We start from the raw sequence: 20,188 nt of genomic DNA on the forward strand, positions 1-20,188 counted from the left end.
GCCTTTACGGGCACACACATCTATGCGTGTATATATAACATACACACAGAATTGGGTTTTTTTTTTTTTTTTAACCTCAGGGAAAGAGGAACTGGTAATAAACAATCGGCAGGCATCTCGAGACCACAGAATCCACACAATGGAAGTATATACAATAATAAAATTAAAATGGTGCAGCATTCCCGGGTAGGATAATACAGATCTCAATAAATACAGCAGAAATTTGTGTTTAAAAAGAAAAACAAACACGATCTCTCCACCCGAGATGAAAATTCTTTGCAAATTAAAAAAAAAATCAGAAAACAAAGCCCCAAATTTTCTCCTAATTGTTAGTGCCTATATAGGATATAATACACAAAACCACTTAGCAGGTGCATGCAAGAGGCGAAAGGCCAGGGAATTCAGAGGCTTCTGGTTGGCGCTAATGTGTAAGGCCCAACATGCCCTGGGTTCTACAGGTGAGCTTGGGTAGAGAGGTCCAGCTCTATTCCGCCGCTGTCTCAGTAGTGGGGACCCCGGCTGGGGCTGGGAAGGGACTTCGGCCTTGATCACTGGTGGCCCGGGGGGAGCCCAGGCTGCAGGGGCCCAGGGGGCGGCAGCGGCGCGGGCAGCGGCTGCTGTAGAGGGGGGGACGGGTCCGCTCCCGGCTCCCCGGCAGAGGTGCAGGGCAGCCCCAGGCCGCTGTCGTGCAGCTTGCGGACATGCTTCTTGAGGTCAAAGTTCCTGCAGAAGCCCTTGCCGCACGTGGGGCAGGTGAAGGGCTTCTTGTCATTGTGGGTGTGCATGTGGAATGTGAGGTTGTAAATCTGGTGGAAAGCCTTGTTGCAGATATTGCACTTGAACTGCTTCTCCCCGCTGTGGGTCAGCTTGTGGTTTTTGTAATTCCCTGAAACAGACAAATGACAGGGACGTGGATCTGAAAAGAAAGCTTGGAACGGGAGGAGCAGACGATTGAAGGACAACGAGTCTAGAGAAGAGGGGCCACAGCGCGGAGGGCCGGTGCAGTTCTATGCTGCCCGCCTGCACTTCGCTCCCCAAATTTATTTTTAAACATCAGCAGTGAGGTCGTTCCCTCCACGTTTTAATACAACAGTTATTAATCCAATTCTATAAAACGAGGACAAGCGGTTAAAAAGAAATGCCCCCTCTGTATACGAGCCATGCCTTTCTCTAGCACTCATCACACTTGAGGGTACGACGTTGGAATGGCAACACATGCGCTGGTAACTAGCTGCACTTAACAAATCGTTTTCTGAAATACCCCCCAAAGTTGAGGGCTTTTGGTAAGACTACTGCGAAAGACAACGCCTCCTGGGTTCGATACCTTTTTGATGAAATCCTTTGCCACAGAATTCACACACAAATGGTTTGTAGCCTGCGTGTATTCGGGTATGCGTGTTTAAAGTAGAACTTCTATTAAATGCTTTGCCACACTGGTTACATTTATGAGGTTTTTCCTAAGCGGAAAGGAGAAAAAGCAGAGAAGTTAAGGTATTTTGCTATTCAGTGGAGTCTGAAAAACTCACAAACACTGTAATGCTCTTACACATGCTTTTAAGCAAAACAAAGGCAAACAATACCTGGCATTTCTCTCTCTCACAGCCGGCACATTTTAAACAAATCTTACGCTAAAGAGTAAGAGTTTATCGGCCATTAAAAAAAAAAACAAATCGTTCGGAAATAAACCAGGTGAAATTGAGACAGCCGAACACACCTGGGTGTGAATGATCTTGTGCCTGCACAGGGTGCTGGCTTGCCGGAAGCCCTTTCCACAAACTTTGCAAACGAAGGGTCTGGCTCCTGTGTGCACCGGCATGTGACGGGTTAAGTTATAGTGCGCGTTAAAGACCTTAAACACAAGTACAACAGGTTAGCTCAACAAGCCCTTGGAGATCAAACCAGGCAGAGGGAGGGGAGGGAGGTGATAACGTTATAACAAGTGTATACAAATAATTACAAAATAAAATTAAATGTGGAAAGAAAGAAGGGAGGGAGGAAGGGAGGAAGGAAGGAAGGAAGGAAGGAAGGAAGGAAGGAAGGAAGGAAGCCCACTCCCCCCCCCCCCCCCACTCCTTACACAGTACTTGCCTTTCCACACACTTCGCAAGTGAAAACTTTGGGCTTGGTATGAGGAGAGCCGCGGCTGAAGTCAGAGGTTTTGAACGCTATTTTTTCCGACAGGAGCTGGGCGCTTTCTTTCATGTAATGCTGCAGCTGAGCCTGGGACAAGTCTTTGAAAGCTACTCCCGAGGGGTACTTCTCCACCGCCGGGACCACCAGTTTATTCCTTTCGGCTAAATACGTTTTTGGCTGCGGGTGCAAAGGGGAACTGAGGAAGTAGGAGGCCACCGGGTGGATGTTAACGCCGGCCGCCGGGTGGCACGGGCCGTCACCTCGATTCAGGTAGCACAGGGCTCCCATGGCGTGGAAGGAAGAATGGTTGACCACCCGCGGCCTTACCAGCTTGTACTGCTGCAGCGGGAGCGCGTCGCGGGCCAGGTCGCCCTTGAGAGTCAGCGCGCAGTTGAGCAGGTCGCTGCAGCTGAACGCGGGCGCCGCGGGCGCTTCTGCAGGTGCAGCCGGAGCCTCCAGACTCGCCTTCCGCGGCTCCGAGCCCGTCATTCCCGCCTTAGGGCTCGTGTCGTACGCCACGGGCACGAAGGGGATCATGCAGGGGATCGACGAGTTAAGATGCAGAGAGTGCTTGGGGTCCCCCTTGGGCACGGCTCCCTGCAGGAAGTGGGGGACAGGCAGGGCTTTGGGCTCGGGGGTGCGTGCCATGATTCTTTCGATGGAGAAAGCCAAGGGTTTGGAGGTGTTCATCATGTTGCCCCGGGCCGGAGCGGTCGCTAACATTTTGGCAGTCGCGTTGTGGCAGCTACTGTCCATGTCTGAGTCTCCAGCGTCCCTCAGCCGGGGCCGGGCTGCGCCGTCGTTGCCTTGTTCCCTGCTTGTCACAGACCTGCGGAGAGGGGGACGGGCACCATCACCACCAACAGCCTCCTCCTCCTCCCCAGCATCACCAGCCGAACCTGCCTGCCCAGCCCAATGGACTCCTGCCAGCCCATCGCAGAGTTCTTGGCGCACCAATGACTCGGGGACAATCACTACTTATTTCTATCAATAGAAAGTGTTGTGTCAATAACGCAGCCAAGATCTCGCCAATCGTTAACTTCCAAGAGGAGAAGGTAAACTAGATAATTGCTCAATTCGCTTCCAACACTCAACAGGAAAACTTTTTTTTTTTTTCCTCTGCAGTCAGTGACTACTTTTCATTGGTGAGCGAGGTTCCCCCGCCCAGAAGAGGCGGGGGCGCTCTCCGAGGCGCGGCGGACCGTCGCCTCCGCGCACACACTCGCCGGCGGACACTTCGCTACCCTCCGCGTCGGCCCCCCCGCTTTGCTTTTTCCTGTCTTTTTAACTCTCAATCTGCTTAACCGGGCTTTAGAGGCCAAGCAAATCTGAGATCAATTTTCTCGTTTAGCTCTAAATGACATCATCTAAAATCATTGTACAAGGGCTAAATAAGGAAACAGACTCGAATTCAGGGGCAAACACCAGGCTATATTTATCAAACGCCAGGCTCTAGAAAGCCGCGGCCAGAAAGCCTCCGGCAAGAGAAATCCGAGCCTTCCAGGCATGGTTCCGCCGGGCCCGAGGTGGGCCCGGGTCGGAGCCCCGCTGCCTCCTCCGCAGTCCTCTTTCTTCCTCTAGGGCCTGGGGCTGAGGGCTCCTGGAATCCCGAAGTCTCCGTGGCCTGAACCGAGTCTGGACCATTTGGAAGACGCCAGCAGGTAACTGGCCTCCCCACAAAGCCCCTGAGAATTAAAGGCCTTGGGAGGCTTGTTTTATGTTTGTGGTTTTGTAAGCGCGATGCCGTGACCTAAGCTTGGGAAAGACACGCTCCATCCACAAAGTTGAGGAGGAATTGCAAGGAATAAGCGGGTGTCACACCAAAAGAAACCTCGGCTAGGACTAGACACCCTCCCCCCACACCCACCAAACACACACGCGCGCTTTTTGGCGTTTCCATTGAGAGCCCGGAAAGAGAGTCTTTTAGTACTTGCGCTCAGCTAGAGCTCTCTCGGAGCATTTAAAATCCTGAATGTTGGGCAGAGAAGGGAAGCAACCTATTGATTCCCTCCCCCAACCTCCCGACTGCTGGTGTCCGCGCGCCTCCTTAAAGCAGCGCGGGCGGCAGCCAGGGTGTGTGTGTGCGCTCGGGGGCGACGAGCACCGCGAGCTGGCTGCATGCCTGTCGCGGCCTCAGCCGCGCTTTCGCCTCCCAGAGAGCGCGCGGAGACTAGGACCCGCAACGCCCCCCATCAAGGCGCCCTCCGGGTCCGGTGCCTGGGCCAAAACTCCCGGGGAGGAGCTGTAGAGAGTAAGGAATGTTCCCGGCAGCGACTCCGGCAGCGCGGGTTCTCATAGCTTAGGCGGGCGCCGCCCGGAGCGCGCCGGGAGCAGCAGCGCGCACCGTCCTCGTCGCTCCCCTTGGCAAGCCTGCAATCGTGCGGAGCTTAGCCCTGGGGCCAGGTGTGCTAGTGCCGGGCGTGACCTAGCCGCTACACCGGGAGGACGCGGTAGCCGGGAGACCGCGCCAGGAGGCAGAGGAAGAGCACAGAGATGCCAGCTCCGGGCCTTGCGGCCTGCCCGCCCCTGTGAGTGGCCGCCCGCAGCAGCCCAGGGTGCCATCTACCTGGTGAGTTACCCCGAGTGGGTGCTTGTAGAACGGGTGGTGACGGGCGCCAGACATCGGGCCAAGCGGGTGTGGGCGTCCTCTTCCAGCAGGAGCGGTGGAAACGGTCGGCAGTGGGAGGCTGGATGCAAGCGGACTAGATACCCTGGGATTGTTGAGCCGCTGACCAAATTACACACCAAATGCAAAGCCTGGACCCCAAACGGAGGAAATCGACCTCAAAACAGTCCCTCTTCCCTAACCCATTGCCCAGCACAGGCCAGGGACCACTCTCTCTGGCTTTGCTTAGGGGGGTCTGCCCCGCCCCCGCCCGGCGGGCCAAGAGGAGTGGAAACCGAGAGAGTCTGGGCTGGGAGCGCGCCCGATGCCCAACCGCGAAGCAGAGCCGCTGGATGGGTGGCGAGGAAACCCAGTTGCTGGGGCAATGGGGGAGGAGACGCGAGTCCGCCTGGAAGTTGAAGGCAGCCAAAGGGCCAGGTGGGGGAAAGGTCCGGTTGCGACCGGCCTTAGCAACCAAGCCTGCAAGTGCCTGGTTTCAGGTCTCGAGGTGGCGTCGGGCTTGGAGGACAGATGCGGCGGTAGAGAAGTGCAGAATGAGGCGAGCGCAGAGCGCGGGGCCCGGGTCCAGGAAGAGGTGCCACACCCCCAGCGGCACTTTGGGGCGGTTTGAGGCCCAGGCGCAGTCGCCCAGGGTGATCCCAGGCTGGAAATTTTCTTTCCGTTTGCTGCTGGGGCCGCAGAACCTGTCTCCTCTTCTCCCCTGCTCAGACAAAGAGCGCCGGACAGCTTTGCTAGGGGAAAGTGGGGGCGGGTCCCGCCACAGATGGGTCGCTATTAAGACTTTAATTGCTGCCTTTTGGGGGGCGGATCAGGTTTCCTTTCCTACCTGCCGCTTCCCAGCATCGAAGAATCCCCCTCCTGCTGCCCTCCTCCGAGGCAGGGCCAGATTTAAAGGAAAAAGCAAAGAAGCACGAAACTGCCCGACTCTGGAAAGCTTTGCAGCGCCCAGCTGACATATACAACTCACCCGCTTCCGGAGCGTTACCTGCCTTATTGACTGAATGCCACCAGTTTGTTTTATGTTCGTCGCGTGTCCCTCCCTCTCTTCCCCTCCCCCACTTCCTCCTCCTTAACGGCAAAAGAGCCTTGGTTTGACCTCGGTAAATTTCCCCTTCGTTGGACAGTGAACTAAAAAGGAAAATTATTGGCTAAGGGGTATACGTGTTTTGTATGGCTAATACTTCAGTAGTTTGCTTTCCACTGGTCTTTTTGGGATTTGCCTTTTTGACAAGTGTTGTTTGAAAGTATAGTGTCATTTGAGTAACACAAATAGCGCAAAGTAGCAATTATACCCTTCCTTTACTAGTGCCGAGCTTCCTAATCCTAAAGACCGAGGAGGTTCTTTATAAATCCAGGTCTTGTTATTCCAACATTTGTTGATGAGTGTTTTCCATTTAAAACCTAACATATATATATATATATATATATATATATATATATATATATATTTATATATATAAAAGCCTAACCTATATGTTAATTTTTTAAAATCTCTATTAAGTAAGGATGGTCTTAAACAAAATGCACAATGTATTCAGCAAAGTCTTCCATTTTATTAACTAATCTAGCCAGTACTTTGGGTTTTTTCCAAATGCATTTGAAAAATAACAACAAAAATACCACCAATGAAAGCAGAGCTTATCTGACAAATTTAGAAGCTTCTAAATCAGTTCAACACTTTAAAATTATTTATTAAAAGAATGCAAAGAAGACTTGTTTGTTTTGTTAATGGCAAAATAGAAACTCGGTTATCGTTTCTTTGGATTTTCTTGGAGAATCCTATAATCCCCCCTTTTTCTCATCAGAGCTGATGATTAAGTTCCCTCCCCTTCCCAGCCTTGGAAAGCCAGTATTCATTTGCTCTACTACTTTAAATCCTTGGGGAAGGTGAGTTTTAATGTTTGGTTTATCCTGCATGAGATGTCCTAAGGGAAGCAGAAAAACCTTTGGTACAAAGAGACTAGGTAACAAGCTCCAAGTTAAGACTTTCTGAGAAAATAAGAAAGAAGTTCTACTCCGCTAAAGTAATTCAAAGTTCTCTTTTTCCTGGGGAATCTGATTTTGATCTCAATGCTTCCTAAACTATGTTCTTGATATTTTTCAAGAACTTGCATAATTTTCACATGCTTTTGATTTACATCCCTGTCATAAGGAAATGAAGTTTCTGGTCATGATTACTGCAATAAAAGACAATATAACAGAACCATCAATTGCCAAATAATCCACAATTTTTAATCTCTTCTCTTTAATGTCATCAAATACTGTTGACTATTTTAAAAATAAAAAATGGACTGGGAATTATTCAGCCTTCTGCCAAGTGCACTAATTCATCCCTGGTCATGCTTTTAAGGTTTTCAGGCCTTTCCAACAACATCTACCACCCCGGCCTCTTTTTCAAAAGCAACAAACCAGCTTTCTTTTTGCTTCTTATTAACTACTGCAAGCTAAAAAAAAAAAGGAGAGAAGATTATTATTATGATGACCCCCCTCTCCCAGGCATTCAGATTCATCCACACTTTTTCCTATTTAATAAATAGCACCAAGGGCAACGTACCTTCCTTCTAGAGGAGGAAAAACATTCCTAAATTCTTCTACAGTTTTGCTCAGTCTTTATCTCCGACTGGTCTTTTGTTATTTCTTGTGTGTGCTGGAGGCGGGTGATGGACTAGGACACAAATAGGAAGGGTCTGCAAGGTTCAAGGAAAGAGTCTTGTTGCGTTCCTCTGATTAATTACTGAATACACAGTGGGAACTAACTTTCCAGTACATTAACAAATACATGGGCCACAAGTTCATACTGAAGGCTACTGCTTTTGCTTTTAGTTAGTTTAGTAGCAAATAAAGAATTCTTGCTAATTTCATATAGCACGTGAAAGGCAGTAAGTATCACAGGTTAGGAGTATAGGAGGCATCAGTTAACTCGCAGAGCCCTCTTTTCTTTGGGGGTCGGAGAGGCGGGAATATGGCTTGTTGTTTATCTCTAGGTCTTTGTTGTTAGTATTTCTTTCATACTAGGATTTCCCTTAAACCTAGTGAAATTATTCTCCTCAAAACAGCATTTGCATATTAAATCGGTTTGTGAAAGTAAATGAAGAGCCCCAAAGGTGAGAGCTGGTATTGAGCTGGCAGGCATTACAGACTCCGATCACCTGCCCTGGGTTTGTTGCTGCCCCTCCACTAATGCTGGGCTTTTTCTCACCCGTTCCCACAGGCCTGTGAGGTGTTTTCCCTCCAGACTGCCAAGCTCCGACTCAGGGCTGGACTTGATGGAAAAAGAAGTCTATAAACAAGCAACCCAATTTCTCCAGCATATTCGAGGAGCTGCCCCGAAGTCAAGCAACAAAACCCAGCAAAGTTTTACTTGCAATTTACAACGGTGTTATTGAAACCCGGGAAGTGGACAATTAGAAGAGGATGCCCCAAGTATGCGCTCTTGCCCTACACTGATAGCTCGTTATGCAATTGGCCGATTAGCATTTTGCCGCAGTCCCCAGTTTTTTCAAAGTCATTTTGTGGTCAAAATAAAAACTACATTTAACACAGCGCTGCTCTTTCCTTGATACCACCCACGAGATTTACAGCGGTTTTCATGTTGTTTTCAAACTTTCTTATCTCTCACACGAAATAAAAGTCGACAGTGGCCATTCAAATAACACAGAGCAAAGAATGAGCTTAGAGAAATGGAGAAGCAATCGAGGTAAATCAAAATCTTTGGGCGAGAAATCTCTGACAGCCGTTTATACATTCAGTTTCCTCCCGGACCCCGGCCGTCGCAGCGCCCCGCGCCGACCCTCTGCCTCGGCCGCCTGGGCCTCCATCACAGCGGCGGCCTCGGCGCCCCCTGCCGTGGCCTCCAAGGGAGACTGCGTCCGGCTGTCGGCGTGGGAGCTGGGGCGCCCTCCTCACTCCCGAAGCGCTGGCCCGCGCTGAGCGAGGTGATAGAAGCCCGAAGTGAAACAGAAAAGCGGACCCACTCTCCCCGGCCCGGCCGGGCTCTCTACTCATTGGCCCTTGCTCCCGAGTCCCAAACAGTAAAACTGACGTTGGCAAGGCCTAGGGCGACCTGGCTCCGTGCTGTGGCCTTGGAGGGGCCCGGGGGCGATGGCGCCTGGCGCCTGGAGGGGACTGGGACCTGGGGCGCCACTCGCTTAGCCCGACCTTCCCTTCCCGCCCGCCGCGCGGTGCGGTGCGCGTCCAGCTGGGCTCCGGGCCCCGGCGGGGCCTCCGGGGTGCCGGGTCCGCCAGCATCGCGCGGTCGCCGACCCGGTCCCTCTGACCTCGGGCCTCGGGAACCGCCACCGACCCCGCGGGCTCCGCGGCCCCTTCGGGGCTCGATCGCGCTCCTCCCCCTCCCCGCGCACCCCGCGGCTCCTGCCGCGGCTCCCTCTCGATCCTCCCCTAGGCTGCGAGAATGGGGGGAGTCTCCAAAACTCCAAAGAGTTTCGGGAGGGGGGAGGGGCTGCCGGATCGTGTTTAAAGACCCAGTAACAGATGGCAGAGAACTTCTGTTTGAAAAGTTTTTGAACAGAACATTCGCTAATAGACTTGCTTTGACGACTCCGAGTGTAACTGAAGGGTCATTTAATCTAGATGTCAGGTGAAAGAAAACAGGCCTGACGCTGTGGCACGCCCAAGAAGGAACTAGAGCATCTTTTTTACTAGTTTTGCCTGTCATTTTGAGTTTCCCAGAAAACACTTTCTTAAGCCAATTTTAAATGGGGGCGAAGGGGGGGGGCACCACTGTGTTCTCCCTAAACCTGTCACGTCCATTCTCGTACCGTATTTTCGTGCCCACTCCTCGCCCCCCAACCCCGCGAATCCTCCTTTCAGAGCCGTTTCGCTTGTCCTTACAATTAGTTGGAGTCTTCTGAAAGTCCTGGGGATGAGAGAGAGTTTTCTAACTAGATTCTCCTGTTTTAAGACATTTTCCTTCTACCTTCGCCTCTCGGCCCATCCTCCAATTTGTCCTTTCATTCGGGTTCCTGAGCTCTCCCTGTCAATCCCTTTTTCCCCCCTTCAAAGGAGGAGATGGGACGGCTGTCCCCAGAGCACAATGCCCCCGCGGCCACCTCCAGCAGGCCGCCCCAGTCCCGAAGGGGAGGAATCGCTCAGCCACTGGCCGGCCCCTTTTTCTCAGGGGCGCTGGACGCTCTTCTGCGATTCCCCCCGCCTCCCTCCCTAAGGCCTCTCTCGGACCAGATCCTACAGGCGTTGGCCCTGTTTCAAGAGTTGAGCTGTAACATCCACGCCGAGGAGATCCCAAGATGAGGCTTGATCCATCGTTAAGGGATCTGACTTTTACAATGTTAGGTTAAATCATTGCCTTTGTTTTGGGAAGTCATTTTTCTTTTTCTCTTCCCACCGTCTCCTCTTTAAGTTCAGTTGATTCTTTGAATTTCACCAGCAGTGGGTCTGTTGCCCTCAAAGTTTCCCATCAGTCTCACAGAGGAAGAGGGTGCTGGAAACACCGCGAAGCTAAGCGGCCCGAGTCCGTGTGAACGCCGACTACAGGGGAACGGCGACCGGCAGCCCGCGGTGACCTCGAGGGCCGGCCGCCTGATGTCACGAACGCTGCCCCGCCGCGGCTCCCAGGGCCCGGGTTGGCGGCTCTGTTTCCCTGCCGACCCGCGGGGTGGAGGGTGGGAAGGAAAGCTGAGTCCGGGGAAAAAAGCGCGAGGAAGAAACGAGGCTGTGAATCATTCAAAGACTGAATGGGGTCGGTTCCAGTTGCAAGTGGAGGTGGGGGGACCCTCCTCGATCTAACCCTGTGATTCACAGCTTTTCAGAAATTTACATAATACCAGGGCGTGGATGTAAACCTAAAGGACAAAAATATGAATTCGACAGCACATGTTCCATTATTCGCACCATGGGCCTGGATATGTTCCCGGCGTTGGCATAGTAGCTGATTCCCCGAGCTTTGTACTCATGACGGAGAGTAACTGAACTTTCACAACAGCGTTGAAAGGAGAGGCAGAGAGGGAGGAAAAAAAGGGAGAGAGAGAGAAAATGGCTTTAGTGACTCTGATTTAGATTTCTTACTGACGGCAAAAGAGTTTTAAAAATTGAGAGCATATGCTGTGTTCAAAAGGCAGTGGGCATGATGGTAATTGGGGTCCCTCACTTTCCAAAGGATCTGTTCCCCTTTGATTTGGCTAACATGGACCTTTTATTTGAAAAGCAAATTCATTACCCTTTAATATTAATAGGACATTCCAATTCATTATTTCCCTAGATAAGTGAAGGCCACAACATCTACTGAGAGGCCCCGCTGTCAACTGGGCTCCAGCTGGCCAGCTCCAATGTAAGATCAAAAAGTAAGACGTGGCAGCTACAAAATACACGTGATTGGCTGTCTTGCCTTTTGGACTAGTATTTTTGTTTTGTTTTGTTCCTTCTGCATTTGAACTCAGACACCACTAATAAATTCAAATTCTGGAGCCCTGCTGGAGGCGTTTTCTCAATGATTCCCTGTGGAACACCGGGCATGGGGAAATCCAAGGGCAAGGTTGTGGGATCCCAGCGTCCCCTTATTTTAGCGGGAAGGCTGCAGGAGTGCAGGTACCCTTGGTCTCGTGCTGTGCCTCGGCCAAGTGCATCTGGCATCCAGTCCACCCGCGGGTGAGCAGTGGAGCCCTCCCCTCTTGTTTAGTGGCGGACGTGGTGGTCACTGGAAATCGGAAAGAGGAAAGGCCTTTCTTCTCCCATCTCTGCCTTTCTGCATCTTACTGCTATTCCAGCCTCCCTCTTCTCTCCAAAACCTATGTGCAAAATTGGCCATATTCTCTCTCATTCAGTCCAACCCATCAGTAGTTTGCAGTTATTTTAAATTAATTTCTAGAGCTTTTAGTTAAACCTGTATGGGCAGGAACTTAAGAGGAGAAATCATCTACTTTTTCAAGTATGCAGTGAATTCTGCCTTCACTAACCGCCCCCCCCCCCGCAATTGCTGCCCCATAAAGGGTAAATGGTAATCCTCTTTTCTCCTCTTTGTCCCCTTCTATACTTTTAAAACTTGATTCTTCAATTATCCATTGAAATTGAGAACGTTTCCTCCCTTCTAAGAAACTTCTTTTTCATTAAGTACTCCTACCACCGATGTGTCCCAGGAGTTTTGAGGGCTGAAATAAATGATGCCAGTTTCCTGTCCTGCTTTAGCCTTCTAGCCAGGGAGTGCCAGCTTGGGGAGGGCCACCCAGCCAGTGGACTCCTTGTTAACCTGAACGGATAGTGGCAGTTCCCCTTTGCCTTGTTTTTCTGTAAAATGGGACTAAATCAAAGCCCACTTCATTCTTGGGAGGCTTTGAGATTGAAAAGAGATTTAAAAATAAAACTACTTTACATGTGAAAAGCTATCCATCACCTTGTTAAAAAATTAAGCTATAAAATTTTCCCAAATATTTTTCAGACAACTGTTTTTAAAAACAACGCTTCTGCTCAGTGATTTGCCTTCTGGTTATATACATGGAAATGTTAAAATACACATAAAAAAATCACATTTGCTAAATTATTTTTCACAACCTTGAGGACTTCCCTTATCCTTGGGGGCCTGCTCTCCCACGTCCAGTCTTGAGTTCCCCAGGGGACAATTTCTTCTGTAGATTTGTGAATTAACCTTTCACAAAAGCTTTTCAAAAATCCCAATTTGATTAAAGCTTCTCTTTCGAAGCTGTTATTTCTAAAATTAATCAACTTCCTGATAGACCATCATGATTATATGAAAGAACCCACCAAGCTATCACCCAATGTAACAAAAAACTGGGCAGTTTGAATGAGTGACAATGAATGAGCTTCTTCAATACAGCAACTTTGTAGTGTGTTTAAAAAAATTATTACCCAGCTTTGGGGTATGTGTGTAGGTCAGGGACACCTAACAAAAGCCCTCCCCTGACACAATCTGCTGCTATCCTGGCATTTCCATATTTCACTTTCCACGTTTTGAAATCCAGTCCTATTGGGTTCTGACCTTTTACTAATGTAACCCCTCTTTAATGAAACTTTTTCTACCTCCCTAGCAAAATCTCCTTCCAAGGTTACAATTAGTTTTGCTTCCTTGGCATTTTAAGGAAGTACCCTAAACAACAAACTTCAGCATTTAAAGTTTTCTTTCTGTCAATCACACCCAAGAGAGGTGTTACCAGTTGGGTGTCAGGAAGGAGGCAGTGTTAAAAGGCAAACCAGAAGTGACTTAAAGTAGAAAAAGAAATAATTTGACATACCACTTTCAATTTGGCAAAGGTACATATTATGTGTAGGGGCTCCATAAACAAGCCTGTGCCAGGGGCCAGGAAAGAGTATCTACTCTGCCTGATGGTTCTTGTTTGAAATCAACTCTTCACTTCCTCTCAGACCAGAGAACCACTGATCCTAGGGATGGACCACGTGAAAGGAGATTTCAGACAACTCTAGACTATGTTTATTGTCTTATTTATTTATTTATTTATTAAAAATAAATTCCTTTATTTATTTTGGCTGCCTTGGGTCTTCGTTGCTGTGCGCGGGCTTTCTCTAGTTGCGGCGAGCGGGGCTACTCTTCGTTGCGGTGCGGGGGCTTCTCATTGCAGTGGCTTCTCTTGCTGCGGAACACGGGCTCTAGGCGCGCGGGCTTCAGTAGTTGTGGCTCGCGGGCTCTAGAGCGCAGGCTCAGTAGTTGTGGCGCACGGGCTTTGTTGCTCCCCGTGTTCCCTGCATTGGCAGGCGAATTCTTTTTTTTTTTTTTTTTTTTGCGGTACGCGGGCCTCTCCCTGTTGTGGTCTCTCCCGTTGCGGAGCGCAGGCTCAGCGGCCATGGCTCACGGGCCTTGCAGCTCCGCGGCATGTGGGATCTTCCCGGACCGGGGCACGAACCCGTGTCCCCTGCATTGGCAGGTGGACTCTCAACCACTGCGCCACCAGGGAAGCCCTGATTTATTTTTTTTAATCGCACTGCAAATAAGCACACAAATACAGCGGCCCGCAGTGTAAAGTTGCAAAGTAGGGGAGATTAAAGGCAACGTGGCATTCCGGAGTGGGAGGATGGGCGTGGGGCACGAATCCTGTTTCCTAGGTCTGGAACTCAGGAAGCTGCAAGTAGGCTATCTTAAAGGAATGATGGGGATGGGGAACATCTCTCCAGTTAAAAAAGCAGCTCTACGTCTGGGCCTGTGAGCCATGGCCGCTGAGCCTGCGCGTCCGGAGCCTGTGCTCCGCAACGGGAGAGGCCACAACAATGAGAGGCCCGCGTACCGCAAAAAAAAAAAAAAAAAAAAAAAAAAAAAGCAGCTCTAGTCCTGGCACAAAGCAGGGTGCGATCTCTTTCCCTTTGGTGAGTGATCAGTTTCTCCCTCCTCAAGGCCACCGCGTTCTTGGCCCCGGCACCACCTGGGCTCGCACCTCCCTCGCCACGGACATCCTGGCTTGTGACCCTGGGCGCGCCCTTGGCCCCGCGCTGGGTCTCTACGCTATTGGCGTTTCCCTGACGGCTTCGAAGGGCGGTCAGTTCAACAATCCGGGGCAGGACTCCGTGCTGGCTGTCGTCCTCAGAGCCTGCCGTTTTTTACTCTGTTGCCACGGCGGAGGTCACCTTGGGGCGCGCCGGGGCGGCCTTCGGTCTCCTCGGCCTCACTCCCGGTGCTGCTTCGCATTTTCCCGTGCCGTGTGCGCATCCCTGGGCTGAGACGCAGGACGCCATTAAAGGCCTCCTTAAATCTGGGAAAACACTAATGAACACCAATTTGCCCTTGAAATTCTCTTGAACTCAACCTACTGGTCACAGGCAGAGGCCTGAGATTCCTCGCTTGTGGTCCGACACCCCCCCCCCCCATCATAACCGTCCGGTTTCGGAGGCCCTGACCAACAAACAATATCCTCATGTGGACCCAAAGACACGTCTCCAGCCGCCTCCCCTCCTAACTGCAGCTGCTCTCGGAATACTGGCCCTTTTGGGAGACAGTCGACTTGCCCCTCCCGGTCTCCTCTCCTCCCACTAGGTTGGCTGTATAAATAACCTTGAAACTGGACAGTTCTAGCCAGTCCACTGACACGCTAGGGACGGAGCCAAAGGTCCGCCGAGATGACTGTGATCTACACCTTGTGCCAACCCGGCGAGAACTGGGCGGTGCGAGTGGTGGTGTATGTTGGCAGGGGCAGGCCTCCCACAATTTCTTTCGAATCCACCCCCACATGAAGAGTCAACAACGGCCACAACTTATACGCATCACCTTCGTAACTGAGCGCCCACTTCACAGAGAGGTTACATAACTTGCCCAAGTACACAGAGCTCGGACGCGGGTAAGTGTAGTCGTTGGCATTCAAACCCAGGCTTTCCTGGCTCTAAGGCCCTGGCCCCTTACGGTTCCCCAAGCTGTGTCACGTTCACACGTTTCTGGGTAGATCTTTAAATCGAGGTCTTTTTCAACTTGGGAAACACATCGAATTCTTGTCTTACTTCCTGTCTCTCGGCTGTACACACTCACAGTCTAGTGCCTCCTTCTCCCTTAAAACGATCACGTATTGCACCTGGATAGAGGCTGTGGCTGACCGTCACCGTGGCTTCTAGAACCCAGGCTCAGAGCTTTGCGCTCACAGCCTGCACTCGCCTCGGGCCCCTTAAAGTATCATGCTTCAACGTTACAGAGAAGGGCAGTTGAAGGCACATCTGCCCTTCATCTACCAGCCCACGCGGCGGAAGGCGGGGAGGGTGGGGGAGGAAGCCTCGCCCTGGGCTCCCGAGGTTGGGGTGAAGCGCTCTGGAGCCGTCGCTGCTGCGGGGTCGCAACTGCTCTTTGCCTCTGGCCTGCTGCCCAGGCCCCTGGGCTTGACTCCATCTGCAGCTAAATACCGGGGCCAAATGAGCTGCCAGCTTTTCCCTAAGGTTCCTGCGGGTCCAGCGATCTGGACTTGAAGGAAAAAGGAGACCCAGGCCCACGGCGTCTCGCTACACAGTACCGGGGAGGGGATGGGGACTCAGTGTAAAGGCGGGATGAGCCCCATCCTCCCGAACCCCCCCCCAAACCAGGTCCGAATTCCGCACAAACCCCGCGGGGCTGGGAAGGGTCAAGGGCTGTGGGCGGGGCCGGGGTTGCGGTGAAGCGCGAGCGCGCGGGGGCCGACTCGGTGGCTCTCCGGCCGCGTAGCTGCCCCGCCAGCGGCGCGTGAACAACTCTCGGGAACATCGATTTGTCACCTCCCTTTAGGGACCCGGACCGGGAAATTTCCATTTTCTGTGCTGGGAGTAAGAAATGAAAGCGATCGAGCTCTTGCTCTAATTTCTTCCATCGGTCCTTCTACCAAAGGCGTGGCGGGAGGGGCTCGGAAGACCGGGTCTGCGCGGGGGGCCGGGCCTGGGGTTCCCCCGGGCTTTCGCGGGGTGGCTCGGGGCGCGCCCCTCTCGGGAGGGGTTTCGCGGTCCAGGAATGGCGACAGCTGAGTGGCCGCTTTCCCACCAAGGGCACCTTCCCGGAGCTCACGGACCCCCTCACCCACGATCGCCGCGGGACCAGGCCGGCTGTGACCCTGGGGGCGCGGGGGGAGCCCCGAGACACTTTGCATGGGCGCTTACTGCAAAAGTAGCAGGAAATCCTTTCTCCACAGCGAGGGACAATGAACAAGAACTAAGAGGAATTCAAGTGGAAAAATCCGTGAATACAAGAACGACCCCCAGCTGGAGCTGGGAGGTTTGCGTTAAGCTCTATGTGGTTCTCTCCCTTTCCGGGAAAAAGGCCTTATTATTATTTTTCTCCAACAAGAGCTTGGAGAAACTTTCCCTCTAGGTGTGTTCTTTAACAAACTCATTCCGGCTGGACATTAGACTGTATTAGTTATTTTCTCCTTCAACATTCACCGAACTGGCCGAAGAATGCACTTTTTTTCCCCCCCTTCCCCAAGACCGTTTAGGAGAGTGGAACTATTTCTTTGAAGTTAAAAATGATTTTCCTTTCAAAAATTGTACTACATTTGTTAGGTTTCCAATTAAATTCTTTTTTAAAAGATTTTTGTTTTGTTTTGTTTTTAAAGAACACTTGGTATCCTTTAATAGACAGATGCTTGGGCATCCACTCTCACAGCTATACACACGGAAGAATTATGAAGTCATTTCAAGCAATTTGCAGTTATGTTGAAGAGCATTTCTGGGCAAAAGCCCCAAACTAACTTTTCATTCTTTTTCAGGGTGACTTTATAAATTTCTCTCCATACACCCCTCTGTGGCTCAAAGGTTAGTCCACACAGTCCTCAGAAAACTGTGAGCATCTCCACTACCTGCCCTTGATTGCTATTGTCCTCTCCCTGCAAGCCAGTGGAGGCTGGAGTGGGGGTGGCAGGTTTAGAAATCTCCTGGGTGTCTAAGGGAAGGAGCAGAGAATACCCAAATCTGGAGAGAAGCTACAAGAGGCTGACCAGCAAAGAGGGCCAGTGGGCAGGTTAAATAGGTCAGGTCAGCAGGGAGACCCTGCTGGCCCCAAGTACTTTCCCCTGTAACACATGCTTTCCCCTTTATTTCCGAATTCTATCAGCTAGATATTTCCTTAAAAAAAATATGTATATATATATATACATATATATATATATATGGCTAAGGGGGTGGGTTCATCAGTTATTCATACTTTAGGACAAGATGGGCCAATTACTCTGAGATAAGCTACATCAAAGAAATAGACATTCGATATAAAGGAAAAGAAGGGTGGGTAAGTTCCAAGTAGACAGCAATTTGAGCTGTGCAGAGCCAGCTTGGGGAGGGTACCGTTGGGGATTTGAGGGTAGCCTGACTAGACACCTGAGGGCTTGAGAAAGGATAGTATCGGCATGAGGGTGGAGAAGAAAGGGAAGGACAAGCATTCCAAGACAAACTGCCTTTCAACAATACTGAGCTCGTAGAGTGGGTCTCTAATCCAGGAAAGGAGAAGAAATTTCCATTCATGTTTATCTTGTAGCACAGGGTCTCTTACCCCTAGGACCCAGAATTGAGCCCACACAATATTATATAATAACTGTGGATTAAATAGGTTTTTGTGGGCTAGTCTAGGTCAGGCACCAGAATAGATTTGGAGGGCCAAGTTGTTTCACTTCCAAAGCTTCAGAACTTATGTTTACACAAATTCAGGGGTACCTTCACTTATTCTGCATTAACTCACTTCATTTAAGAACTACTTACCAGGGCTTCCCTGGTGGCACAGTGGTTGAGAGTCCGCCTGCCAATGCAGGGGACATGGGTTCGTGCCCCGGTCCGGGAAGATCCTACATGCCGCGGAGCGGCTGGGCCCGTGAGCCATGGCCACTGGGCCTGCGCATCCGGAGCCTGTGCTCCGCAACGGGAGAGGCCACAACAGTGAGAGGCCTGCAACGGGAGAGGCCACAACAGTGAGGGGCCAGCGTACCGCAAACAAAACAAAACAAAACAAACTACTTATGAATGAGTGCCGGCATATTTTTGAAAAAAATACAAAAATTAAAATTCAAAGATAAATTACAATTTAAAATTGTAGCCAGAAAATACTTTGGGGGAAGAAAAACTGTTAATATGTCAATTGCTAGTTAACATTACTAGCATTTCTAGTATTACTCATTATTAACTAATTGCTAATGTTAACTAATAATACACAATCTATGAGTATGTAGTCAACATCAGCTTTGCTATGGAAATATGCTCTCATATTTAACCAGTTCTTTTAACAAGTGTGAGTGCCTACTAGATGGAAAGCAGTGTTAATACCTTTTACTCATTTGATTGTAAATAAACACAATAAAAACACAGAGCCAGATTGCTGAGATGGTTATAATACTGCAAACATATTTTACTGTATTTAATTTATACAAGTCTAATAAATACATAAGTGGTTAGGACCAAGTGGACTTTTATTGCCTGCAAGCTGTTACACTTAGTAGTAGGAGAATATGGTATGCTGACGACAGCACACTTACTACCCCACACTTTGGGATTTTTATACTTGAAGGAAAAAATGTTCAGAATGGAACAAGACACAAGCCCATTGGATAATCTAGCTTATATTTGGGTTTGGCGATCCTTTAAGCCCAGGAAGACCAATTCAGAGTACTAAGAACCAAGGTTAAAGTTTTAACACACATCACAACAATGATAAATTAACTAGGAAACAAACCTTGCACGTAAATGATAAACTGTCAAGTACACACCATTTTAACAAGGGTACGTACAATAGAGCTGGCGCAATGATGAGAAGTGGCTTATTCTCACAATGTATCATGAGAAATACGTATTTCACTTCATACAAGCGACATGACTTTGATGTAACTACAGGAAAAAAAGTCGAATCTTCTTTAAAAAAAAAAAAGGTTCATGTTCCAATCACAGAGCCAAAGGTCATCATTTTAGATCAAGCTACACAAAAAAGGCTGATCTTCTTCAAAAAAATACTTGGCATTTTCTCTTTTAACTCTGCTTCAGGTTAACTTTTTAAAATGTAGAGTGAAATATAAGCATTTATATTTGGTCCAAACTATCAATGTAATTACAAGGACAGGTACAAAATAAACAATGTCAAGGCCCTCCTTCCTTCTGCAGAGCTGCATTTTATTAGCCTTCTTCTTCTTCGTCACTGTCTTTCATCGTGATGCCCTGAAGTCCACCTCCTTCCGAAACAGAAGCTGTAGCCTCCTCTACTGTTAAACGTCTGTGCAGGGTGTCATAGGTCTTACTGTTCAGGGTGCCTTCCAACACACCCTGCAATCGGAAGTCCCTATAGGTTTTCTGGAGGAAGGAGAGAGAATTTGCTTAGATCCCTTATGGATTATATGTCTGGATGGATGTATATGTGTATGTCTGAATGTATATATACTCAGTTGGCATTTCAGAAATGATCTTGGACAATTCACTAATGGATTCGGATTGTAGCTGCCCAGGCCAGTCATCCTGTTGGTGTAGGTTCTGGGGAGCAAATGAAATGAGAGACTTTTGATAGTGCTATTCAAACTAGAATCACTCTGAGTAGATCAAAATGTTGTGACTGTCAGATGACAAATGAGCTTTTTCCCCCCAAAATATTACTAATTGTGCAGAATTTACTATTTGAATAACCTGTAACAAAGGTAAAATTATATGTACTTATGTACATTTTCAATATGAAGGAATTCTTAGTTTTTCAATTGAGGAGGCTTTATTTTATTTTAGTATTGAAAAATACATTACATTTTATAAAATGCATTAGGTTTTTGGGGAAGGTGTGTGGAGGGAAGAGGATTAATCCTATTATCACTAAAAGAAGTTTGCATTTTCAGCATTTGTGAATTATAAAGTTTATTTATATGCACACTGGTTAAACTCTGTGTACACCTAAATGTCTGTATGAATTTTGCCCTTCTGAAATTGTCTTGGAATGTGAAGTGTTAAATTCTGGCATTAAACTTCCATTGATGGGCTAATAAAACATATTTACTTTTTTTGGTGTGAAACAGTAAATTATTATTTGGTGTATTATCT

The 20,188-nt window shown here is 49.3% G+C and overlaps 2 protein-coding genes and 1 long non-coding RNA gene across 14 annotated transcripts in view; 1 reads left to right on the forward strand and 2 right to left on the reverse strand.

Annotated features, from left to right (window-relative positions):
• Window positions 1–548: 548 nt before the first annotated feature.
• On the reverse strand, window positions 549–2,889 carry FEZF1 (FEZ family zinc finger 1). Of its 2 annotated transcripts, XM_033862726.2 has the most exons (5): window positions 2,461–2,889; window positions 2,089–2,310; window positions 1,715–1,849; window positions 1,325–1,457; window positions 549–886 (listed from the first exon to the last, which is right to left on the reverse strand). In XM_033862726.2, the coding sequence occupies exons 1-5, from the start codon at window positions 2,887–2,889 to the stop codon at window positions 549–551; spliced, it is 1,257 nt and encodes a 418-aa protein (XP_033718617.1). The 2 variants fall into 2 exon arrangements, with proteins under 2 accessions (XP_033718617.1, XP_033718616.1); XM_033862725.2 differs by having other exon boundaries at window positions 2,089–2,889.
• Window positions 2,890–3,376: 487 nt separating this feature from the next.
• Window positions 3,377–8,301, forward strand: LOC141279480 (uncharacterized). The gene is made up of 2 exons (XR_012333750.1): window positions 3,377–4,702; window positions 7,971–8,301. It is a non-coding gene; the product is annotated as an uncharacterized lncRNA (long non-coding RNA).
• A 10,169-nt stretch (window positions 8,302–18,470) lies between these two features.
• CADPS2 (calcium dependent secretion activator 2) overlaps window positions 18,471–20,188 on the reverse strand; it is a 485,983-nt gene continuing 484,265 nt past the window's right edge. For 6 of the 11 annotated variants that reach the window (XM_033863193.2, XM_033863192.2, XM_033863191.2 and 3 more), the window contains one exon: window positions 18,472–19,459. In XM_033863193.2, coding sequence (XP_033719084.1) covers window positions 19,286–19,459 — 174 coding nt within the window. In that variant the 3' untranslated portion in view covers window positions 18,472–19,285. Of the gene's footprint in view, window positions 19,460–20,188 lie in introns of all 11 variants that reach the window. The other 5 variants (XM_073809879.1, XM_073809876.1, XM_073809878.1 and 2 more) reach the window with 1 other exon arrangement.

This window comes from Tursiops truncatus, chromosome 9 (assembly GCF_011762595.2).
Source record: "Tursiops truncatus isolate mTurTru1 chromosome 9, mTurTru1.mat.Y, whole genome shotgun sequence".
Taxonomy (NCBI): Eukaryota; Metazoa; Chordata; class Mammalia; order Artiodactyla; family Delphinidae; genus Tursiops; species Tursiops truncatus.

Excerpts from the sequence above, each read along its gene's own strand:
- FEZF1 (XM_033862725.2), bottom strand. The coding sequence starts at position 2,889 with ATGGACAGTAGCTGCCACAACGCGACTGCCAAAATGTTAGCGACCGCT. Across the intron at positions 1,458-1,714 it reads ACAAGATCATTCACACCCAG|GAAAAACCTCATAAATGTAA; the intron begins GTGTGTTCGGCT and ends CTTTCCGCTTAG. Across the intron at positions 887-1,324 it reads CAAAGGATTTCATCAAAAAG|GGAATTACAAAAACCACAAG; the intron begins GTATCGAACCCA and ends TGTCTGTTTCAG.